Genomic DNA, 25,685 nt, shown 5'->3' with positions numbered 1-25,685 from the left:
GAAATTGTTGGTGGTGGAGTTTAGAATTATTTTTTATTTCTTTTAAAATGAACTAAAAGGTTGGATGTAAAAAATACAATTAAAATAAAATTAATGATGATAGTCACATTTTTTTCCCCGGATTGGTTTTGCAAATATTTTTTAAAAAATAAAACATATCTGATCAAAACTTAGTAGTGTCAAAAGTATATTTTTTTTATTAATTATAAATGAAACTTTTGACCCAAAAGAAAAAAGAAAAGAAATTGTAAATAAAGGTTATTAAGCAAATTAAAAAAGCCACCGGGAGCGATGAGTGCGATTCTAAAAGCGATTTTACAGTTATGGTTTTTTCAACCGTTTGTTTTCATAACCGCTCCTTTCCGAGCAGTTTTCCCTCAATTCATCTTGGTCGTGGGGCAGTTTCCGACGGTTCCAACCACTAAGTGTGTCATCTCCATTGTGGAATCTTTGAACCATTACGATGTAACCGTTAAAGTGGAGTTTTTTCCTTTTTGGAGCCCTATATATGTTTATGGAGTTCTTCACTCTTATGTTCATAAAATCTCCCATCACATTCTCTATTCTTACTATTTTGATATCAATTTGGTGATAATGGCGGATAATTTGCGGAGAGCGATTCAGGATCTCACTTTGGGGGTAGAAGATGAACCGGTGCCTTTGTCGGCGACGGTTTGCAATGAAGCAAGAAGGGTCAATCAATTTTCACTGGTGGGGCGCCCAACCATTCAACGAAAGCAGAACATTCGTGCCCTCATGACATCCCTACCTAGAATGTGGGGTCTCTCTGGGATCATCTCGGGCCGATTGGTGGAAAGGAGGAAGTTCCAGTTTGTGTTCCCGTCTGAGGAATTGTTGCAGTCAGTTCTCAATCGGGGTCCTTGGGCCTTCAATGATCGTATGGTGGTTATTAAGCGGTGGATGCCTGCTATGGATGATAATGATCTGATGCAGATTCCGTTCTGGGTCCAGATAAGGGGTATTCCTATGGAGTATCTCACTGAGGGTGTCATCAGAAACATTGGTGATATCATGGGCGAGGTCATGCTGGTTGACTTTAACCCGGAGGCTAATGCATCGGTTGAGTACGTTAGGGTTCAACTGAATTGGAATCTTGCTCAACCCTTAAGATTCCATAAGAATTTTCAGTTCTCTCCTGGCGTGAATACTCTCTTAAAGTTCCGGTATGAAAGACTAAGGGGCTTCTGTGAAACGTGTGGAATGATAATTCATGACTCAGGGGAGTGTGTTCCGAATGGTGAGGATCTTCAAGATGACAGTGAGCCAGATGATGAGGACAATGAAGGTGGAGGTATGGATGAGGGTGGGGCTGAACCGGTTCTGGATGGTAATGATAACATGGAACATGATATCAATGTGGCAGATCATTCTCCACCGGGGGGGGGGGGGGGGGGGCTCTCCTCAACAAGGTGAGATGGCAGCGGTTGAGCACGATGAGAATCTTCATGAAGACATTGATCAAACTGAAGTTGATGGGGAAGAAAAATGGAGGTTTGATAGAAGTATCTCGCTGTATGGAACTTCTGTCGAAACTGGTGAAACTAGCAGACCAAAGGTTGAAAAAAGAAAGAGATCAAAGGAGCTAGTATACACTCGTAAGCATGGAGTCTCAACTGATAGTGGGAGTAAGAAAATGCGGGCTGGAGTGGTGATTGTTGACAAGTTTGATGTGGAGGATTATGGTGCTAACTCTGCGGCTGATGCTCTCAACAAGATTCATAGGGACTATGGTGAAGAAACAGACCATGAGATCGACCCAACTATTGACAGAGGCGCGGTGGGTCCGGTTCCACCAAAGGTCCCATGAGAGTTGAGGTGTGGAACTGTCGAGGCATGGGGCAATGCCTGACAGTTTGACGTCTAAAGGAGATGCAGCGGTTGTATCTCCCAAACTTGTTGTTCCTAATAGAAACAAAGCAGAAGAATGATTATGTTCGTGACATTGGGGTGTATTTGGGTTTTGATCAGATGATTCTGGTTCCTCCTGAAGGTCTTAGTGGCGGGTTGGCTGTTTTCTGGAAAAATTATGTATATGTTTCTTGTATTTCAAGTGATGTACGTATGGTTGATCTTCATGTGCAATATAAAGCTTTTCAGTTTTACTTGTCGTGTATATATGGTCATCCTAATCCTCAGTATAGACATCATCTTTGGGAACGTTTACAGAGGATTGCGGTTAACATAACAGGTGCGTGGATGATGTGTGGTGATTATAATGAAATCACGAAGCCAGAGGAGAAGAAGGGGTCGTTTACGTACCCTTAACAGCTCTTATAACTTCAATACAATGTTACAGATTTGTGGTATGGAAGATTTGCGGTTTAAGGGAAATCAGTTTAGTTGGGTTGGGCGAAGAAGAACAGAGATTATTGAATGCTGTCTCGACAGAGTTCTGGTTAATTCGGCATGGCAACAAAACTATCCTGTGTCTGATACTGAATACTTGGAGTTAGCGGAATCAGACCATAGGCCAATGATAATTTCTATTGATTATCAGAAGAGGATTAAGATAGGATGGTTCAAATATGACAAGAGATTGTTTGATGAAAGGGATTTTGTGGAAACAATATCAGAAGCTTGGAACAATTTTGGCTCAATTAGAGGTTGGTCAAAGAAGCTTGATCACTGTAGAAGATTGATTATTCAATGGAAGCGTAATAATGAGACTAATTCGGCGGTGAGGATTACAGAGATTCGTGGACGTATTGATTAAGCACTCCGTGATAGCTCAATCTCAATGGAATATATCCAAGTGTTAAGAGTTCAGTTGAATAAAGCGTTCACTGATGAGGAAGAATATTGGCGCTTAAAGAGTAGAAACAGATGGTTAAATCTTGGAGATCGGAATACTCGGTTCTATCACGGCTTGACTAAGATGAAGAAAAATCAAAATAAGCTTAAGGATATGTATGATAGAAATGGTGTTCTTCATACTCAGGGTGAAACTATTGCGAAAATTGCTGAGGAGTATTTTGTTGAGATGTTTACTTGCTCTGATACGGCTCCTTTGTCAGAGGTGCTTCCTAATATCAACAAAAAGGTTACTGAGGCGATGAATAGAGAGCTTCTCCGAGATGTAACTGATGCTGAGATCAAAAACACCCTTCTACTTATTGGTTCTGATAGAGCTCCTGGTCCTGATGGGTTCACAACTTCTTTTTATCAGCAATTTTGGGATGTTATATGTGGAGATATCTGCGAGATGGTGCACAAGTTCTTTCAGACGGGTGTTCTTGAGCCTAATATAAATCACACAAACATTTGCTTGATAGCCAAGTTTGTGGATGCCAATCACATGAGCGATTTTAGGCCAATCAGTTTGTGTTCCGTGGCGTATAAGTTGATTTCCAAAGTCCTATGTTTGAGACTTCAAGGTTGTTTAGAAACTATTATTTCAGATTCTCAAGCAGCTTTTGTCCCAAACCGTCAGATATCAGACAACATTCTTGTGGCGCATGAGTTAATGCATGCTTTAAGAACCAAGAAGGATTACTCAGAGCAATACATGGGAATCAAGACGGACATTAGTAAGGCTTATGATAGAGTTGAGTGGAGATTTTTGGAATTGACTATGGAGTCCCTGGGTTTTGATACGAAGTGGATCCAACTTATCATGACATGTGTTCAATCAGTGTCATATTCAGTTGTTATTAATGGTGTCCCTTACGGCCAGTTTCGACCTTCTCGTGGGATTAGACAAGGGGATGCGTTATCTCCATATCTGTTTCTACTTTGTGCGGAGGTGCTAAGTCAAATGTTGGTAACAGCTCAACAAATGGAATGTTTTCATGGTATGAAACTAGCCAGAAATTGCCCAACGGTCAGTCACCTTCTGATTGCAGATGTGAGAGATGCTCAGTGTATGGCTCTGATTCTTCAACGATATGAACAGGTATCAGATCAGAAAGTTAATTTGGAGAAGTCTTCAGTGGTTTTTGGAATGAAAATTGATCATTCTGTTCGAGATCATATTAAGAATATCTTAAAAATTCATAAGATCGGGGGTGGAGGTAAATATCTGGGTCTTCCAGAACAAATGGGACGCGATAAAGTTTCTGAGTTTGAAGGGGTGGTCAGTCAGGTTAAAGCTCAAATCCAACCTTGGTATAATCAGTTTTTGTCTCCGGCTGGAAAGGAAACATTAATAAAGTCAGTTCTTCAGGCAAAACCAATGTATCCTATGAGCTGCTTCCTTCTCCCTAAAACAACGTGTGATGAGATAAATTCTTTGCTAACAGAATTTTGGTGGGCTCATAATGGTGAAAAACGGAAAATACCGTGGGTGGCTTGGAAGAGGATGTGCTTACCTAAGAAAGAAGGAGGTATGGGTTTTAGGGATTTGTATTCTTTCAATATAGCATTGTTAGCTAAGCAAGCGTGGAGGATTTATCAGAAACCGGATTCTTTGCTAAGTAAAATCTACAAGGGTAGGTATTACTATTCGTCGTCGTTCTTACAGACATCGTATATAACTAATGCATCATACGACTGGAAGTCAATTCAAGCTGGTAAAAAGTTACTTTGCAAAGGTTCAAGGGTGTTGATAGCTGATGGAAAAGATACTAGTGTCTGGTTTGATAATTGGGTACCTACACTACCTCAGCGGAAGATTGGTAATATTACTGGTCCAGAGAATTTAAAAGTTTCGGATCTTATCATTCAGAGTTCGAGATCGTGGAATATCCCCCTTCTGGAGAGCCTATTCAGCCAAGAGGACATGGAGATGATCAAAGGAATCACTCTTTCCAAATATGCTATTAGGGATAAGTTGATATGGCCTTATACTAAAGATATGAAGTACACCGTAAAGTTGGGTTATTGGGCGGCTTTCCATGATCTAAGAGAAGAGGAGGCAATTGAGCGACCTCAAGGCTCAACTACTCTGAAAAACGAAGTGTGGAAACTACAAATCCTTCCTAAGATTAAGCAATTCCTTTGGAATGTTATCTCGGGTGTTGTTCCTTCTTATGTTGCTTTGTGTACTAGAGGAGTGAGGTTGGACCCGACGTGTCAAAGGTGTTGTTATGATGAAGAAGATATCAATCATGTTCTGTTCCTTTGTCCTCATGCTTCAGCAATTTGGAGATGTGCTAATAGTCCTTTAGCTAATCAGTTCACTAATAATTTGGAGGTGAATATAACTATGCTTTTGCAGCTTGCGAGTGATATGAAAGAAGATAAGTTGCATCAGTATCAATCTTTCTGGATACTGTGGTATGTTTGAAAGTCACGGAATAAGTTTTTATTCAATCATAGAAACGTACATCCTTCTGAAGATGCTAGAAGGGCAAAAGAAGCTAATGGTGAATGGGTTCAGTGTGTGAGAATGTCAGCAAACAGAAGGGTCGAGGGACACATAGATATCAGGTGGGAACCGCCTCCAGAGGGATGACTTAAGTGCAATTTTGATTCCAGTTATAAAAATGGAGAACTGTTTTCTGGAATGGGTTGGATAATACGTGATCATCAAGGCAAATTTGTGTTGGCTGGTGGAGCTAAAATTAAAGGTATTCGTTCGTCTTTGGAGGGAGAAGCATCTTGCTTCTTATATGTACTACAACAGATATGGCTAAAAGGATGAAGGAATGTCTGGTTTGAAGGAGATAACAAGGAGCTGGTTCAGATTGTGAACGGATCTGAAGATAATATGGAATTGGGAAATCTGACATTTGATTGGATTGTTGTCCTTATGCTCGTTGGAGCAGGTCAACAGAGAGAAGAATCAAGCTGGTGATTGTATTGCAAAACGTGTTCTGGAGGAGACTGAAATTTCTGTAGTGTTTAATATGCCTCCTAATTGTCTAATTGACTATTTGTATCAACCTTTCACAATTTGATTCAATACAAAAACCGTTGGAAAAAAAAAAGGTTATTAAGCAAATTGTAAACTAATGGATAGATATTATTGGGCCTTATTGGTTATACGGCCCACAAGTCAATAACCCATTAAGATTCCATTATTTCTTTAGCAATATCTGTTAATTCTAATCGAGTTTCAGATTTGGGAAGTAAACCAAAGCTTCTTCTTCTTCAATCTCGTAGCCTTCGCGTGGTGGTCGTCGCCGGACTTGCAGCTTGCGCTTTGGTGGAGAATGACGCTATTCCACTTCTTCAACTGTGCGATTCTCACATTCGGTCCACACGCCGTCTACTACTCCGCCACTCCATTGTATGTAAAACCCTCTTCCTTTTCCTCGATCTGTGATTTCAAAGTGTAATTGCTTTTTTAGTTTAGTCATGATTCTTAAGAATTCAGAATAGATCACGCTTTCCTCGCGATCTATAATCTCCGGCGACTTCTGCGTTTGAGAAATTACAATTTATAGTTGTTAAATCTGCAGATCTGAATATGACACTCTTGGAACCTCCGTGAAGGCTGCTGTTGTTTACCTCGCTACTGCACTGGTTAAGGTTGGTCAACATTAACATCTTGATTTGGTATCTGAATCTCGTGGCTGTATCCATCATCAACCTTCGTTTTCATGGCAGCTTGTCTGCTTGGCAACTTTTCTGCAAGTCTCTGAAACCGAAGTATTTGATCCTTACCAGGTACTTTTCTTCTTGAATCCAACAAGTTCCACTCTTACATCATGACAGCTTCTTTGGTGATTTGTTTTGTTCAAATATATATATATGCACATTGTTGCTTAGCTCGTTTTGTTCTATCAGATACTGTTATTGCTTAGCTCGTTTTGTTATGTTAACAATTTAGATGACTAAGTATGGATTCCAATCTCAGGAAGCCCTGAAAGCAATGATTGGCTTCATTGACGTTGCTGGTCTCTACTTTGCTCTGGCTCAGCTCACACACAGGAACATTTCTCAAAACCATAAGTTTCAAGCTGTGGGCCTTGGTAAGTGGATTGCTGCTTGAGAAAAAAATATATTATTAGCTATGGCTTTGACGTCCTGAGAATATTATCAAATGCTTTCTTTTGGTTCAGGATGGGCGTTTGCGGATTCTGTTTTGCATAGGTTGGCTCCTCTTTGGGTTGGTGCTCGAGGACTTGAGTTCACTTGGGACTATGTTTTACAAGGGCTTGAAGCCAATGCAAATCTGGTATGTCCACCAATCTTTACTTTTAGAAATATGTTTTATGTAACATGCAATTGTTTCTTACTATCCGTCAAAAATTTCAGGTGTTCACGATATCCTTAGCTGCGTTAGGTTCGTTGATGTGGCTACGCAAGAACAAGCCAAAGACTCTGATCCCCATCATTTACACGTGTGCAGTGATCATCGCTACAATGCCTTCAATCACGAGCTATCTAAGGAGAGTCATGGGATGGCATTTCCCCAAAGTTGTTGGGTTTGAGCTGATGACTTCTCTGGTAATGGCTTTCATCAGCTGTCAACTCTTCATCCTCTGTCAGAGACCTTCTTTGTGATTCCATTCCTACCGAGAGACCAAACTCCCACTTAAACTGCTTTTTGGCTGCAGAGAGCTTTATGTTTTATGGGCAACTCTTGAGACGTACTTGCCTTGTTTTTCGGTTGCTTGAAACTTTTCATCTTTAAATTGTAGAAGAATATTGAACCGTATTAAAGAGATCCTTACACTTGAGGTCTCTCTTGTTCGAGAGCTTATCAAATCTATAGAGCATATAAGCTCGGTTCTTCGTCAGATCCCATAAATGGAGGGTCTTATGTTTATGAGCTGCCATAAAGATTAGCCAAACGTCTTGGTTTCTCTTTTGCCGATAGTTTTGAAGGTCACACTAGATGAACTCAACTATAACCTCTACTTCTTCATGTTTCATCTCCGAGAGCGTTACTATCTCTAGCTTAGCTAATTCACATACCTCTGATCTTGCTGCCTATTCAAATGCCATATATGTTTTGGCATTGACTGTTTCATACCCAAGCTAGACAAGCAAAACCAATCTAATTTTGAACTGAAATAATAATCTTGGAATATATTACCTTAATATAGCTAAATGGATCCACTTCTCTATACCGGAGAGATTGAATCCTAAATAATTAAAACGCGAACCGAATCGAATACCATAAACCAAAAATTGCAAAAAAAGAAAAACCATAAAGCCGAATCAATCAGGATGGACTACCTACCTTACATTTCAGGTAAGATCCAAACTCGGTGGAACAAAAACAAATAACAGTGAACATAAGCATTTCTAAATATACTTTCATTCGTGGGATTATGATAAGTAAGAGAGAGTATAGAAAGCAAAGCAAGTTTGTGGGCGGTGGTAGATGCACCCTCGTCACTGGAACTTCCGGCTAGCTCATCATGAGTGATTCGTCCAATATTAGCGCGTGAATCTTTTACTTGCCGATGCTGCAACAAACCATGGTTAGCTCTGTGACATTTTGAAGACATATATATATATATATATATTACCATAATACGACAATTGTATTGCTTTTAGAGGGTTTACAGACAAGACTTCTTAAAATGCGAAGAGTTTGAACTAAACGGTCCACACCATATGATCAACTATAAAATGCATTATCGACTAGTGTACGTGCGGATATAAGGTTCATATAAATATCTGAAACCTTACGAGAATAAAACCTTATCATATATCACACAAATAACAATTGTAAAGAGTTTATTACAATGGACGATCAAATCAACTCTCTCTAGCCAATTTCAGCTGTGATATAATCATCCATTACAAGTTTGGATCCGATATAGACAAATTAAAGAGGAGGTTTTTTTTTTTGTTAATTACAGGTAGAATATTCATTTCATTTAAGAACTTCTGAATAGACCAATTTGTTTTTCTTACCTTATTAAGATTTCTAAAAATATAATTAAAAACAAAAACTGAAAATGCTTTTATTAGTATTTTTTTTTAACGTCTGATTAATTATGCTATTACAACGATGAGAAATATTACGTAGACGATTTTACAGCCGACAATTCTACCATCATATGAGAATGCACGTCTGACTGCATCATTCTGAGCCGCCCTATGAGATCCATGTTCGATGATACTATAAGAAACCTCAATATCACACACAAAACGAAGAAGATAAAGTTTCAATCTTTATTTATTTCAGTATGGGGGCTGTTCTCTTACAAAGCCAGCATATTTATACAAAGAAGTGAAAGCCCTAAGCTGAGACAGATGGCTTCATCCAGTGTCTGATGCGCCATCAAGGGCTGAGAATGCGTTTGCCAGCTTTACACTAAACGCTCCATCTGTACCGGCCTTAGTCTCAGTTTTGTCGTGACGCTTGCTTTTGGAAAAGCCAACGCTTAGTGACCGTTGATCTCTGGGAGCCATGCTGTCACTCTTTGATTGGAAGCTAGCACAAGGTTTGTCTTCTTCAAACATCTTTGCTTTGCCCTTTTCTTCACGTATAAGTCTCGCTTTGGCGGGAGAGACTGAACTTGTTTGAACTTGAGCTTGTGTAGAGCTAAGTTCACTAATATCCCCCCTCAAACTTGGTGTACGTGGAACATCAACACCTAGTTTGAAACGAAGAGACTGGAAAGATGCAGTGGAGAGAGATTTGGTGAAGATGTCGGCAATTTGTTGATGCGCCGGAATATGCTTGACCACTAAGGCTTTAAGCGCTACTCTCTCTCGAACGAAGTGATAATCAAGAGCGAAGTGCTTGGATCTCTTGTGGTAAGCAGGATTAGCCGTGAGATGAACTGAAGATAGATTGTCTCCATACAGTTCAGGTGTCTCAGGAAGCGGAACACCTAGTTCACGAAGAAGAATGCAAAGCCAAGTTATCTCACAAGCGGTTTTAGAGAGAGAACGATATTCCGCTTCTGTGGAACTTCGAGAGACAATAGGTTGCTTTTGAGAAGACCAAGAGATTAGATTACTGCCAAGAAAGGTGCAGTAGCCACCAATGGACCGTTTAGTTGTTGAACAACCTCCCCAATCACTGTCGCTGTAAGCACGAAGCATAAAGTATGTGTCCTTGATGATACTAATGCCCATAGAAGTGGTTCCTTTAACATACCGAAGAATCCGTTTCAGCAAATTGAAGTCCAAAACCATTGGAGAGTGCATCTTCTGACACACGTAGTTAACTGCAAACTGAATATCAGGTCTGGTAAGAGTTAGATACTGTAACTTGCCTGCAAGAGTGCGAAAGAACTTCGGGTTGGAGAACTTCGCATCATTCTCAATGAGTAGATTCAGCTGAAGAGGCAGAGGTGTAGCTACTGGCTTGCAATCAGACATAGAGGCAACAACTAGAATATCCTCAGCGTAGCTCTGTTGGCACAAGAACAAACCGTCTTTGTTGTATTTGACTTGGATGCCAAGAAAGTAGTGCATAGGACCAAGATCAGTCATTCTGAACTGAGAGTCAAGTTCAGCGAAGAGTCTCCCAAGAACAGATGAGCTGTTGCCAGTGATGAGCATATCATCTACGTAAAGAAGGAGCATAATTACATCCTTGCCTTTTGAATAGATCAAGAGAGAAGGATCCTTGATACTGCAAACAAAGCCAGACTGAAGAAGGTATGAACTGAATTTATCAAACCAAGCTCGAGGCGATTGTTTGAGACCATACAAAGACTTATAAAGCAAACAGACATGATCAGGCTTGCTTTTGTCAACGAAACCAACAGGTTGACGCATGTAGACCGTCTCAGCAAGATCACCATGGAGAAACGCGTTTTTGACGTCCATTTGCCTGATGCTCCATTGAATGACTGTTGCAATGTGAAGAACGGTGCGTACTGTTGTTGCAATGTGAAGAACGGTGCATACTGTCGCAGAGTAAACCACTGGGCTGTAAGTCTCAAGATAGTCGACACCTTCAGATTGCTCGTTGCCTCTGGCAACAACTCTAGCTCGATGCTTCTTGAAGGTACCATCAGCATTGAGCTTGTTTCTATAAATCCAAAGGCAACCGAGAACATTCATACCAGGAGATCGAGGTACAAGTGAACCAAGTTTTAGTTTCTTTTCAGTTATCAACTTCTTCTGACATGGCATTGTTCCAACCAGGATGCTTAAGAGCTTCAGAAACGGTTTTGGGAGTTGGAAACGCTGCCTTCTGAGTAAGAAGAACATAACGAGGATTAGGCTTCACTATACCAACTTTAGAACGAGTAAGCATGGGATGAGAAGACGTTGGAGAAGGGGACGATGTAGTCTGAGCCGAAGATAGTACTGGCCGTTCTTATGAAGAAGCAACGCTGTTGCCTATAGAAACAGGATCTAAGCCTGACGTACACCCAGTACAATGCTCTTCACAAGACGTAGTACTAACAGACGAACTTGGAACTGAAGTAGTAGCTTGTGAATGAGGCCTCAATGCTAGAGGTAGAAAGTCTTCAGAAGTGAAGATGCTGGAGCTGGTAGATCCAACTGAGGAAGCCAAAGGAGAGGGTACATTGACGAATCTAATAGGTTCAAGAGTAGACTTGACAGGCTTCTGAACCTCAGGCGGCTTCATCTTAAGTTGCAACTGTCTTGCCAAGCTTTCAAAAGAGTAGATTTAGTAGCTGGATGCAGATGAGAGTAGCTATCAGCAAACGGAAAGGATGTTTCATCAAAGATGACATGACGCGTGATATAAACTATGCCTGTGGTTGGTAGCAGGCAGCGGTAACCCTTAAACTTCTCTTTGTATCCCAAGAAAATGCATTTGTGAGATCTTGGATCCAACTTATTAACAGAGTAGTCACGAAGCATGGGGAAACACGCACAGCCAAACACTCGAAGAGCTCTGTAATTTGGCCTCCTGTGATGAAGCAACTCAAAGGGACTTTTGGAGTCATCAAGAGCAGTGTGAGGCAGCAAGTTACTGAGAAAATTGGCTGTGAAAAAGGCTTCTACCCAGTACTTTTGTGGAACCTTTCCATGAAACATAAGAGCAAGACCGAGCTCAGTTATCTGACGGTGCTTACGTTCAGCTAAGTCGTTTTGCTGAGGCGTGTGAGGACAAGAGAGGTGTTGCTGAATCCCATGAAGTTCTAGATTTTTTAGAAACTTATGGCTGGTGAATTCACCTCCACCATCACACTGAAAGGTATGTATTTTAGTTTGGCAAATATTTTGTGCAAGAGCTTGAAATTTTAAGAAGATTTCATAGAAGTCTGATTTATTTCTTAAAGGATAAAACCAAGAGAATCGAGTGTAGTGATCAATGAAAACTACATAGAAGCGAAAGCCTTAGATAGAAGAAACATGAGAAGAGCCCCAAAGATCACAATGGACCCTTTCCAAAGGTCTAGTAGCTACAAAACTAGAATAAAAAACGGTAATCTAGAGCTCTTTCCGAGATGACAAGCTTCACAAACAGTCTTGGAACTCTTATTGATGAAGATTGCCTTATTTGCAGAGAGTTGTTGAAGGACAAGCGGATTAGGGTGACCAAGCCTCTGATGCCACACTTCATCACTCGCACTGATCTGTCTGTTGGAGTAGAAGACCTGAGGAGATGATGACCGCAAAGAGTAGAGACCACTAGTGTGAGGCCCCTGAAGATGAAGCCGCTTTGTTGCCTTATCATAGATGCGCACATTGTCACAGTCAAAATCAACAGAGCAAGGATAATCTGAAGTAATCTTAGAGACAGAGAGTAGAGACTTTGCTATCTTAGGACACACTAAGACATCAGAGACATGAATTGTACCTGACGTGGAGGCCAAGCTGGTGGAACCAGTGTGCGTGATAGGGAGATACTCTCCATTACCAACCATAACCGAGTCAGAACCAGTGTAGACCTGAGACTGTTGGAGATGGTGGGGAGAGTTGGTGACATGTGACGATGCTCCAGAATCCGGAAACCACTCATGGCCATTGTTGGTAACGTCAGTTACGCGGAGAACAGTAAGCGCAGCAGGAAGATCATCTAACTGATAGCTGTTGTCGAAGCGGTGCCAGCAGCGAAGAGCGTTGTGGCCTGGTTTGCCACAAATCTGACAAATAGGTCTGTTATCACCGTCTGACGAAACATAGGAAGCATAGGATTGTAATGACCCCAACCCTAGGCTTTGCCCAAGGGTCAAGTCATTTTTCTTTAAAGAGAGAGAGAGAGAGAGAGAGAGAGAGAGAGAGAGAGAGAGAGAGAGAGGGAAGGAAGAAGCTCACCAAGAGTCCTCGCCGGAGCCACCGCACGCCAGGACGTCATCAAGCTCGTCATCACCATCAACCGCAGCTCGAGGTAACCGGAAACCGCCATGTTTTGAGTTATGTTTCGGTCGTTTTAGTAAATCGATCATAACTTTCTAACCGTAGTGAATCTCGTGCATCCAAGGCCATCATCGTGTTCCTCTCGTCAAGACGAAGCCGTAGACACCAACCGCGTCGCGATCGGAGCCTGGACGAAGCCGTACGCGCCCCCCGAAGATTCGCCTCTGCGCGCGCGTGAGTTCCACGCGCCGCCGTCGGACCACCGTCCTCCGCCGCAGCGCCGCCGCCGGACCACCGTTCTCCGCCGTCGCCGCCGGCCAACTTTCCGGTAAGCCACCGCCGGATCTCCGCCGTCGCCGCCGGTGACCGACACCGGTGACTCGCCGGCGACTCGCTAACTCGGCCGAGTCGACCCGGTGAGTCAACTCGGTTGACTCGGTTAACCGGTTGGTTAGCCGGTTTGAATTGATTTCAATTCGGTTAGGCTAAACCGGTCGGTTTAAATCAATTGGAAATCGGTTAGGATAAACCGGATTAATTAATTAAATAATTAATTAATTAATTAATTAATTAATTAAATAATTAATCTTTGACCAGCGGGTTGACTTTTCCGTAAATACCCGTTTTAAACCGTTCGAAAGGCGTTCTGACTCGAAATTTCGATCTGATTTCAGATTTGGAGTCCATTTGAGCAGCTGGAGTTCATATATACCACTTCTCTTCATTGCTAAGGTGAGGGCTACTCCGTTAAATCCCGAGCTAGTTTAGTACTACCGTTATGGAAAGTTTAGTTTCGAAACATGATCCGTCTCTGTGAATCGAGTCTGTTTGAGAGTCTTGCTTGTTTATTATTATTATTGATTGTTAAACCGGAAATAGGATAATAGAGGATTCAACGGTTGATTGAAATGATTGATGTTAAGAATTGTTATATATATGTATATATATGCGAGTCCATGTTTTGGAGATTTGCGGGGTGCAGAGACGTTTGCACTGGCTGCCTATGTTTGAGGAGTTTTGCGGGGTGCAGAGACGTTTGCACTGGCTGCCATGTTTGTGGAGATTTGCGGGGGTACAGAGACGTTTGTACTTACGACGCCTTAGAGATTTGCGGGGTGCAGTGTGGACTACTGTGCTAGCGACGCCTGTAGAGTTATATATATTTATATCCTTATGAGGAAATGTGATATGCTATTATCGCATTGGTTGTATCATGTCTAGTCCACTAGACATATGTGATTGTTCTGTGTGGTGTAATAGGCACCGTGATTGTCTCGTGCTAGAGCTAGGCCTACATAGTTGTAGTGCTATGAACTGAGTCAGTGGTTTGCGGTTTAGCATCCCATACCTCACTGGGCGATTCCCCTGTCGCTCACCCCTCCTTATTTCCCCCTTTTCAGGTGAGACCGACGAGCAGGAGTGATTTTTCGGACCGGTGCTATTGGGCTTTTGGGCTTCTATCGTTTTATCGATTTTATCGTTATCGGGCCTCTAGGCCTTTGGACTTTTATCGTTATGGTATTTCGTATTTTGGATTCTCGGTTTATGTCGTACCTTATGTTTCGGATTTTATTTTATATTATGGAATTCATGCGTGGATGTGGACTTTCAAATATTTATATATGGATATTTAAGATATTTGTATTTATCGAAGTATTTTTACTATTTCGAAAGTGACGGGTGTCACATTTTGGTATCAGAGCGGGTTCCGTCCCGGCTCCGACCCGGGATGGCGATTTTTGGAGACCTGGTTTTATTCGGTTTTGACGGTTTTAAACGATTTCAAAATATTTTCAGGGATCTGGGAACTTTGAAAATAAAAATAAATAGCACCTTTCCGTTCGGTATCACTCCTTCTTAAATGTTGGTATCCACAGATCGGCATAAGTTAATTTTTTCGCTTTTCTTTCAGATGGCGCCCAGGAAGAGAGTTGTTCGTACTCAGACTGCCAGAGTTGCTAGAGAGGCTGAGGATGAGCATGTCCAGCCCGCAGTTCCGCAGCAGGCGGCTCCGCCTATTGATCAGGATGCTTTGAGACAGATGGTTCAGGATGCGGCTAGGCAGGCTGCACAGGAGACAGTCCAGCAAGCTGCCCAGGAGGCTGCCCGAATAGCTGCTCAGGAGGTTGCCAGACAGATGGCTGCAGTACAGCAGGGTCCGCAGATTCGCATGCAGCAGGCTCCACCAGTTCAGGTTCAGCATTATCATCAGGTTCCACATCAGCCGGCTCCAGTCCAGCAGTACCCTCAGGTTCCTGTTCAGCCGGTTCCAGGAGTTTTTCAGGTTCCACCGCCGCCACCTGCTTTCCCAGTTCAGGTGCCCGAGGTTGATGAGACATTTATCAGGGTGTTGGGACAGATGAAGTATGTGAGCTTGGAGCATTTCACTGGAACGACGGAACCTACAGTTGCTCACGATTGGAAGCACAATTTGGATAAGTGTTTGAAGACCATCTCGTGCCCACCAAGGCTCAAGCTAAACATCGCTGAGTTGTATTTGCGCGGAGATGCATCAATCTGGTGGGATGGAGTGAGATTGATGCACCGTGGCGAGCTGACATATGATGATTTTCTTTACGCGTTCAATAAGAAGTATTTTCCGAGGGAAGCTTTGCATGAGAAGAAGAATGATTTCGAGCATTTGAGACAGGGTGCAAAGTCTGTCAGGGAGTATGAGCGGGAGTTTAACCAGCTCCGCAGATTTGTGGGTAACAACATAGATGAGGAGGATCTGATCAGGAGGTTCTTAGATGGGATGCGAGTAGAGCTTCGTGGTAGGTGCAGTGTGGTTACCTACACCAGTTTGGAGGATCTGGTAGAGAAGGCGGCTGTGCAGGAGAAATGTATGGGTGAGGAGCAGAAGTTCTTCAAAGCAGTTCAGCCTAAGGCAGGAGGGGCTTCGGGGTCGCAGAAGAGGCCTTGGGAGCAGACTGGAGCACCCCGTTGTGGGCGTTGTCGTCGCCACCATTTTGGGGAATGTTTCCAGTGCTATAATTGCGATCAGTTTGGGCATCTTGCGAAGAACTGTAGGAAGCCACCACGAACTCAGGTTGCAACACCAGCAGCAGCAGTAGCACCAGCAGTGGCAACGAGGAACTGTTACGGCTGCAACCAGCCGGGTCACATCTACAGAGATTGTCCGAGGAGAGGCAATGCTGCACTTCCACCACCACCGAAGCGTCTAGCCATCGCTCCACGTGTCTTTGCAGTTGGAGATCCCCAGGGAGCTGAGCCGATAGCGGGTATGTGACTTTTTCATACTTGTTGTGTTTGAGTAATTTGGTTTGTGGATGCCATGTGTAGTTAGCAAAATCTTGTGTAGGATCGGTTTTGGTTGGAGGAAAGTCAGCTCACACCTTATTCGACACGGGAGCCTCTCATAGTTTTGTGAGTCCACGCTTAGCCCAGTCTTGGCCTTTTCGGGGTGTATTCGAACCGAAGGCTAAGAAGATTCAGACTGCCGGCACGGAGAGATTGGGAGCAGTCGGCGTCCATCGCAATGTACCAGTTATTCTTGGAGGAGTTGAGTTGCTCGGAGATTTGACGGAACTGGAGATGAGCTGCTACGATGTTATACTTGGAATGGATTGGTTGTCACGACATCAAGTAGTACTGGATTGTCCGAGAGCGAGAGTCCATATCCCCAGAGCAGAAGGGAAGATCATATTCCAGGGGATTAAGACGCACCATGGAATTTCCATTGTCTCCATGTTGCGCGCAGATGAGCTACTGGAGAGAGGAGCAGAAGGATTTTTGGCGACCATTTCGATGGTTAAGGAGGATGGTCAGCAGGAGCTGCATGACATTCCAGTGGTTTTCGAGTACGAAGACGTTTTTGAGGCTTTAAAAGGGCCGCCACCAGCTAGAGCAGACGTTCTTGCGATCGAGGTGGAGCCAGGAGCAACACCAGTTTCACGAGCCCCATACCGCCTTGCACCAGCTGAGATGGCGGAATTGAAGAAACAGTTGGAAGAGTTATCAGATAAGGGATTTATCAGGCCGAGTACTTCACCGTGGGGAGCACCAGTGTTGTTCGTGAAAAAGAAAGATGGGAGTTTCAGACTTTGTATCGACTATAGAGGTCTGAACAAAGTGACCATCAAGAATAAGTATCCGCTTCCGCGTATTGACGAGTTGTTGGACCAGTTGCAGGGAGCTTCTTGGTTCTCTAAGATTGACTTGGCATCGGGATACCACCAGATTGCGATAGCTGATGGAGATGTGCGGAAGACGGCCTTCCGTACACGCTATGGGCATTATGAGTTTGTGGTGATGCCATTTGGATTGACGAACGCACCGGCAGCGTTCATGAAGCTTATGAATGATGTGTTTCGGGAGCACTTGGATAAGTGTGTGATCGTTTTCATCGACGACATTTTGGTTTATTCTCGGAGTAGAGAAGAGCATGCTGAGCATTTGAGGGTTGTGCTGGATAAGCTTCGGGAACACCAGTTGTTTGCCAAGCTGAGTAAGTGTAGCTTTTGGCAGAGGAAGATTGGATTTTTGGGCCATGTGATTTCAGAAGCAGGAGTTGCCGTAGATCAGGAGAAGATTACCGCCATTTCAGAGTGGCCGACGCCAAAGAATGCTACGGAGATCCGCAGTTTTCTCGGTTTGGCGGGGTACTACAGGAAGTACGTCAAGAGTTTTGCTAGCATTGCAAAGCCAATGACGAAGCTGACGGGCAAAGACGTCAAGTTTGATTGGTCAGACGATTGCTCGAGGAGTTTCACTGAGTTAAAGCGACAGCTGACCCATGCGCCCGTTTTGGTACTCCCGAGGCCAGGGATACCATATGAGGTTTACACTGATGCGTCAGGCACTGGTTTAGGATGTGTATTGATGCAGGAAGGTCAGGTCATTGCATATGCATCACGTCAGTTGAGGCCTCACGAGGTCAACTATCCTACGCATGATTTAGAGTTAGCAGCAGTTGTATTTGCACTGAAGATCTGGAGATCATATTTATATGGGGAGAAGGTGAAGATCTTCACGGACCATAAGAGTTTGAAATATATCTTCACTCAGGCGGATTTGAATTTGAGGCAGCGTAGGTGGGTCGAGTTGTTAGCAGACTACAACCTGGATATTGCTTATCATCCGGGAAAAGCTAATCAAGTAGCAGATGCCTTGAGCAGGCGCAGGAGCGATGTTTCAGGAACCAAGGAGGTTCAAGAGTTTACTAGGACACTTGCTAGTCTCAAATTGTGTGCCACTACCGTGGAAGGTGAGGCAGTTGGCCTCGAGGCTGTGGAGCAAGCAGATTTGTTATGGAAAGTGCGTAAGGCTCAGGATGCTGATAAGGCTTTGTGTAAGCAGATCGAGATTGAGAGTATTGGATATCATACAGCTTCGAGTGGGATGTTCATGTATCGGAACCGGGTTTGTGTGCCTAATGATGAGTTGTTAAAAAAGGAAATCTTGCAGCAGGCACACCACTCGCGTTTCTCTATTCATCCAGGAAACACCAAGATGTACAAGGATCTCAAGCGTTATTATCATTGGCTTGGCATGAAGAGGGATGTTGCTTCATTTATATCGCAGTGTCAGACGTGTCAGATGGTCAAGGCCGAGCATCAGGTGCCTAGCGGGTTATTGCAGAACCTGCCATTGCCAGAGTGGAAATGGGACATGGTAACTATGGATTTTGTGACGGGGTTGCCAACCACCTTAGGAGGAAAGAATGCCATCTGGGTAATCGTGGATAGACTTACCAAGTCAGCCCATTTTCTAGCTATTAAGAAGACGGACAAAGCTGATCAGTTAGCACAGACTTACATCAGCGAGATTGTGAGATTGCATGGAGTTCCTGTCAGCATTGTATCAGATCGAGATACAAAGTTTACGTCCGAATTTTGGAGAGCCTTCCAGAAGGCGCTTGGGACGAAAGTGCATATGAGTACGGCTTATCACCCGCAGACAGACGGTCAGTCAGAGAGGACGATTCAGACTTTGGAGGATATGCTTAGAGCTTGTGTTTTGGATTGGGAAGGGAGTTGGGCAAAGTACCTACCCCTAACGGAGTTCGCCTACAATAATAGTTATCACTCGAGCATTAAGATGGCACCATATGAGGCTCTTTATGGTAGGCCTTGTCGCACACCGCTTTGTTGGACCGAAGTGGGGGAGCGACGTGAGATAGAACCTGCAATGGTTCAAGAGACAGTTGAGCAGGTTGAGATGCTTAAGATGCGGCTTAGGGAAGCCCATGACCGTCAGAAGAGTTATGCAGATAAGCGGCGTAAAGATCTGGAGTTCCAGGTTGGCGACCTGGTATACCTGAAAATGAGGACATTTCAGGGAGGATCTAAGACTCGGAAGCTGAAGAAGCTTAAACCGAGATATATGGGACCATATCCCATTTTGGAGCGAATTGGAGCAGTTGCTTACCGATTGGATTTATCCGAAGAGTTATCAGATTTCCATGACGTGTTTCATGTTTCGGTTTTGAGGAAAGTCGTGAGAGAACCAGAGCTCATTTTGCAGCAGCCGCCCAGTGACCTTGGTAGGAATTTGCGTGCGCCGTGTCAGCCAGTAGAGCTATTGGATCGCCAAGTGAAAGCAGATGATGGTATGATGACTATGTTGGTCAAAGTTCGTTGGGAGAGAGATGGTATTCAGGAAGAAACTTGGGAGTCCGAGCCCCAGATGAGGATTGATTATCCGGAGCTTTTCCGGGTTGACATTGGACATGACAACTTATGAATTGAATTCGGGGACGAATTCCTTGTAAGTAGGGGAGAATTGTAATGACCCCAACCCTAGGCTTTGCCCAAGGGTCAAGTCATTTTTCTTTAAAGAGAGAGAGAGAGAGAGAGAGAGAGAGAGAGGGAAGGAAGAAGCTCACCAAGAGTCCTCGCCGGAGCCACCGCACGCCAGGACGTCATCAAGCTCGTCATCACCATCAACCGCAGCTCGAGGTAACCGGAAACCGCCATGTTTTGAGTTATGTTTCGGTCGTTTTAGTAAATCGATCATAACTTTCTAACCGTAGTGAATCTCGTGCATCCAAGGCCATCATCGTGTTCCTCTCGTCAAGACGAAGCCGTAGACACCAACCGCGTCGCGATCGGAGCCTGGACGAAGCCGTACGCGCCCCCCGAAGATTCGCCTCTGCGCGCGCGTGAGTTCCACGCGCCGCCGTCGGACCACCGTCCTCCGCCGCAGCGCCGCCGCCGGACCACCGTTCTCCGCCGTCGCCGCCGGCCAACTTTCCGGTAAGCCACCGCCGGATCTCCGCCGTCGCCGCCGGTGACCGACACCGGTGACTCGCCGGCGACTCGCTAACTCGGCCGAGTCGACCCGGTGAGTCAACTCGGTTGACTCGGTTAACCGGTTGGTTAGCCGGTTTGAATTGATTTCAATTCGGTTAGGCTAAACCGGTCGGTTTAAATCAATTGGAAATCGGTTAGGATAAACCGGATTAATTAATTAAATAATTAATTAATTAATTAATTAATTAATTAAATAATTAATCTTTGACCAGCGGGTTGACTTTTCCGTAAATACCCGTTTTAAACCGTTCGAAAGGCGTTCTGACTCGAAATTTCGATCTGATTTCAGATTTGGAGTCCATTTGAGCAGCTGGAGTTCATATATACCACTTCTCTTCATTGCTAAGGTGAGGGCTACTCCGTTAAATCCCGAGCTAGTTTAGTACTACCGTTATGGAAAGTTTAGTTTCGAAACATGATCCGTCTCTGTGAATCGAGTCTGTTTGAGAGTCTTGCTTGTTTATTATTATTATTGATTGTTAAACCGGAAATAGGATAATAGAGGATTCAACGGTTGATTGAAATGATTGATGTTAAGAATTGTTATATATATGTATATATATGCGAGTCCATGTTTTGGAGATTTGCGGGGTGCAGAGACGTTTGCACTGGCTGCCTATGTTTGAGGAGTTTTGCGGGGTGCAGAGACGTTTGCACTGGCTGCCATGTTTGTGGAGATTTGCGGGGGTACAGAGACGTTTGTACTTACGACGCCTTAGAGATTTGCGGGGTGCAGTGTGGACTACTGTGCTAGCGACGCCTGTAGAGTTATATATATTTATATCCTTATGAGGAAATGTGATATGCTATTATCGCATTGGTTGTATCATGTCTAGTCCACTAGACATATGTGATTGTTCTGTGTGGTGTAATAGGCACCGTGATTGTCTCGTGCTAGAGCTAGGCCTACATAGTTGTAGTGCTATGAACTGAGTCAGTGGTTTGCGGTTTAGCATCCCATACCTCACTGGGCGATTCCCCTGTCGCTCACCCCTCCTTATTTCCCCCTTTTCAGGTGAGACCGACGAGCAGGAGTGATTTTTCGGACCGGTGCTATTGGGCTTTTGGGCTTCTATCGTTTTATCGATTTTATCGTTATCGGGCCTCTAGGCCTTTGGACTTTTATCGTTATGGTATTTCGTATTTTGGATTCTCGGTTTATGTCGTATCTTATGTTTCGGATTTTATTTTATATTATGGAATTCATGCGTGGATGTGGACTTTCAAATATTTATATATGGATATTTAAGATATTTGTATTTATCGAAGTATTTTTACTATTTCGAAAGTGACGGGTGTCACAAGGATCCTGAAGGAGAGCTGACGTGTTGATGAAAACCTCTACCACGAGTAGAGTAAGAACCTCGACCTTGACCTCTTCCTCTGGGGCGAAAGTACTGACCACGACCACGCTGAGTGTAGAAAGTGAGGTGTCGTGAGACGTCTGAGGAGCTGTTGTAGCTCTGTAGTCTGTCATCAAAGCTAGTCAGTCGAGGAATGATGTCTTCAAAGGTTGGAGTAGGAGACGCATCCATGGATTTCTCTATGGTAGTTTTGATAGGTTCATAGTCACGACCGAGACCGTGAAGAGCCGCAAAGACTTTCATACGTTCAGGAATAGGACTACCAATGGAAGAGAGTTGAGAACAAACCGACTTTATCTCTTGAAGATACTCAGCCATGGGTTTGGTGAGCTTGAGTGTCGTCTGGAGCTTCCTTTGGAGTTCATACAAACGAGAAGATGTCGAACGGTTGTAGTAACGAGCAAGAGAGAGCCAGACATGGGAGGTTTGACAGTCGATGACAAGGCTGAGAATGCCTTCAGAGAAAGAACCTAAAAGCCAAGACTTTACCACTTGATCCGTTTGAAACCATTTGGTAGAGTCAGGATTTGGGGTTTGAGTAGCCACGCCATCTATGCCTGTGACGGTGAGGGTAGCAGCGGGCTGAGGAGACTGACTGGTGACATAACCGAGAAGACCTTGACCGTTAAGGAAAGCTTCAAACTGAGATTTCTACAGAATGTAGTTCTTCTCTGTCAAGGTAACAGTGACACTGTTTGTGATGCGAAGAGCAGGAGGATGATAGACCTCTAAGTTTTGAGCTTCCATGGTTCTGATACCATATAAGAAACCTCAATATCACACACAAAACGAAGAATATAAAGTTTCAATCTTTATTCATTTCAGCATGGGGGTTGTTCTCTTACAAAGCTAGCATATTTTACAAAGAAGTGAAAGCCCTAAGCTGAGACAAATGGCTTGATCCAGTGTCTGATGCGCCATCAAAGGCTGAGAATGCATTTGCCAGCTTTACACTAAACGCTCCATCCGTACCGGCCTTAGTCTCAGTTTTGTCGTGACGCTTGCTTTTGGAAAAGCCAACGCTTAGTGACCGTTGATCTCTGGGAGCCATGCTGTCACTCTTTGATTGGAAGCTAGCACAAGGTTTGTCTTCTTCAAACATCTTTACTTTGCCCTTTTCTTCACATGTAATTTTCGCTTTGGCGGGAGAGACTGAACTTGTTTGAACTTGAGCTTGTGTAGAGCTAAGTTCACTAATAGATACACCCTTGCACCATGATGAAGACCTCTTGTGACCTTTTTTCTCCATAATCTGCATAATTTGTGTTTTTTTGGAGTTTGAACCCCAAACCTCCTAGTGTAGAAGCATTAATGAATTCTTAGTCACTGTAGTACTAAGTGGGCTTCCACAATTTTTATTAGTATTTATTAAAAGTTTCTATTAAACTATTAATGAATTTTGAGTGTATGACCTAAAAATTATAATTCACCATATGATATAGCACATATTTATGTGAGAGAAACAAAACTATCATATGCCAAACTTTTTATTTTTTTCTCACGCCTCCTAAAATAATTCATCACCAAATTCATTTTATTCTACTACTTTTGTTAATGAATAAAGCAATTCAGATTTTCCTCCAAGCGATATCTACACTCTCCAATGATATTCCACCGATCCACAATTGTTTGTGCGATTGAAGAACCTCCACCGCCATAAGCATTAGTTTTTCTCATTTTCTCAACTGTTTCCGTCGTTATCCGCCACTTTGGATACAACTTCTTCAAATATCCAGCTAGAGATATAGGAATGTGAATATTTGGAGAAGATAAACTGTTTGCACAAAGAAGTATTGTTTTGTTATGTTCTCTTTTTATTTGAGAAACATATAATTAAATATGGCTTTGCAATAACTGAGTAGATTATATATTTTGTTGTTATGTCATTGTTATGAATCGATCGATCTATACTTACTGATCAGCACTAAGAATTAACAAGTGATAACATGTTATAAACTAAATTAGGTCTGGGCGTTCGGTGGTCCGTTCGGTTTCGGTCCGGGTGATTCGGATTTTCGGATTTTCGGTGTTATGCTCATAAGTACCATTCGGTTTTTACTAATTATCGGATCGGGTTCGGTTCGGTTCGGTTCCTTCCGGGTTCGGTTCGGATCGGATTTAACCAATGTTTAAAATCGTACAAAATATATTTTAAAAAACCTCAAAAATTAACAAAAAAGTTCAAAATATATAAATTATTTACAAATCTAATTAAAAATTTGTTAAATTATCTACATTAACTAAAATGTATTAAAAATAACAAATAAAACAAACTACAAAAATATTTTGAATACTCTAAAATATCTAAATCACCTTAATATATATAAAAATATTAACATATTTAACTAATTTCGAATATCTTCGGATCCTAATTCGGATTTCGGTTCATTTCGGGTTATAACCAAAGTCCAAAGTAGTAAGCTCATAAGTCCCATTCGGATATTTTTGTAAAACAGTTCGGATTCGGATTCGGTTTTTCCGGTTCGGGTTAAGGTCGGTACTTCGGGTTGAGTTAAAAACGCTCAGGCCTAAACTAAATGACTATTTCAAAAAATTGGGAAAACTTCAAATCATAATTTGTGTAATCACACGTTGTACAATAAATACATTATACACTACACATTACAAATAGAATAGAGCAACATGCTTTTACATAGAATATAACACCTGCAGTCGTAAACCTACAAGCCTATGTTATGGACATCGCATGTGCCGCACCATCACGCACTAAGATGGAGTATATCGTCCGGGTTTTGTAACAAATTATCACATCCCCACCTCAAATCATTACGCAGCTAATTCACCAAAAATGTTAATATATATAATGACAACTGTATAAAATAATAATTCTGATTAAATTAGAAAATTTATCAGAATACAAAAGATAAAAATAATTATCTTAATTCTATGCTCTATCAGAAAAATGTGTGTGTGCATGACAACATATAATGAAGATAGACACTATACATACTTGGTGTCATCTATATTATTAAAAGGAAAGTACCTATTTAAAAATATTCATACTTTATTAATTAAACTCTTATTTTTTTTGCTTATCTTTTTCAGTTGCATTTATGAAATATTTTAAAACGAATAAAACTGTCTAATTTATTACTTGTTTTTTCAGTTACATTAATGAAATATGCTTAAATGAATTTAAACTTCCTATTTTATTGTTTGTATTTTTCAGTTACCTTAATGAAATATCAGGCTAAAACATTTTAGATATAATGTCATTTAATCAACAAAAAAAAACTCATGAGTTATCCTTACGTGCATAATTTTAATAATGGGAATTTTTAAAAACGTGCATCATTAAAATGTTACCTAAAACATACAACACTAATATATAACATGCATCAATAAAACTAGAATTTGACTTACACAATTGTACGGATATTATTTTCAGTTGATTAAATTTAAAAATAATTATTTATTCAAAAAATATTTAAGAACGACTATGTTTTTAAAAATTATATGGTATTATTTGCTCATAACTCATTTGTCATTTGATAAATTGTTAGAAAGAAAATTTTAGCATAATATAACTCAGTTGTCATTTGCTAAATTTATGGTTTTTATTTATATTTTTTATTATTTAATTATAATATTTTCATTTTATATTTGAAAGATAAATGAATTTTCTTTCAAATAATATTTTTGTAAATGTATTTTTTTAAAATAATCAATTAAAATTGTTATTATCATTGAATATCATTATTTTTGACATAATTTGAGTTTTCGTTTACATCAAAACTTATCATATTTTAGGATAATTTTAATTTAAAATGTAATTTTCATATTTTTCAAACAAATTCTAAAAATATTTTTAAATATTTTGTTATAATTGTTAAAAAAATATTTAGTTGCATTTCAAATAAAAGGTAAAGATATTAAAAATATTCTAATTAAAATATGTAAAATTTAATATAGTTTTAAGGAAATG

General features: G+C 41.9%; 2 protein-coding genes across 2 annotated transcripts; both read left to right on the top strand.

The window, feature by feature from the left end:
• The first annotated feature begins 291 nt into the window (after positions 1 to 291).
• LOC125588280 lies at positions 292 to 1,434 on the top strand. The gene has a single exon (XM_048759554.1). It carries the CDS (start codon positions 292 to 294, stop codon positions 1,432 to 1,434), a length of 1,143 nt encoding a protein of 380 aa, XP_048615511.1.
• A 4,565-nt stretch (positions 1,435 to 5,999) lies between these two features.
• LOC106388178 (transmembrane protein 147) lies at positions 6,000 to 7,646 on the top strand. Its single transcript, XM_013828192.3, has 6 exons — positions 6,000 to 6,190; positions 6,363 to 6,432; positions 6,511 to 6,570; positions 6,761 to 6,875; positions 6,966 to 7,081; positions 7,162 to 7,646. Exons 1-6 carry the CDS (start codon positions 6,114 to 6,116, stop codon positions 7,408 to 7,410), a joined length of 687 nt encoding a protein of 228 aa, XP_013683646.1. The 5' UTR covers positions 6,000 to 6,113; the 3' UTR covers positions 7,411 to 7,646.
• Positions 7,647 to 25,685: the final 18,039 nt, after the last annotated feature.

Source organism: Brassica napus, chromosome C6, assembly GCF_020379485.1.
Source record: "Brassica napus cultivar Da-Ae chromosome C6, Da-Ae, whole genome shotgun sequence".
NCBI lineage: Eukaryota > Viridiplantae > Streptophyta > Magnoliopsida > Brassicales > Brassicaceae > Brassica > Brassica napus.
Note: the sequence above shows the minus strand (reverse complement) of the source record. Positions and strands in the feature narration are given on the sequence as shown.

What these genes read in the sequence shown, in the direction of transcription:
- LOC125588280 (XM_048759554.1), top strand. Translation starts at nt 292, where the DNA reads ATGAGTGCGATTCTAAAAGCGATTTTACAGTTATGGTTTTTTCAACCG.
- LOC106388178 (XM_013828192.3), top strand. Translation starts at nt 6,114, where the DNA reads ATGACGCTATTCCACTTCTTCAACTGTGCGATTCTCACATTCGGTCCA. An exon ending in TCGCTACTGCACTGGTTAAG is followed by an intron (nt 6,433 to 6,510) that starts GTTGGTCAACAT and finishes TTTTCATGGCAG; the next exon opens with CTTGTCTGCTTGGCAACTTT. An exon ending in TTGAAGCCAATGCAAATCTG is followed by an intron (nt 7,082 to 7,161) that starts GTATGTCCACCA and finishes CAAAAATTTCAG; the next exon opens with GTGTTCACGATATCCTTAGC.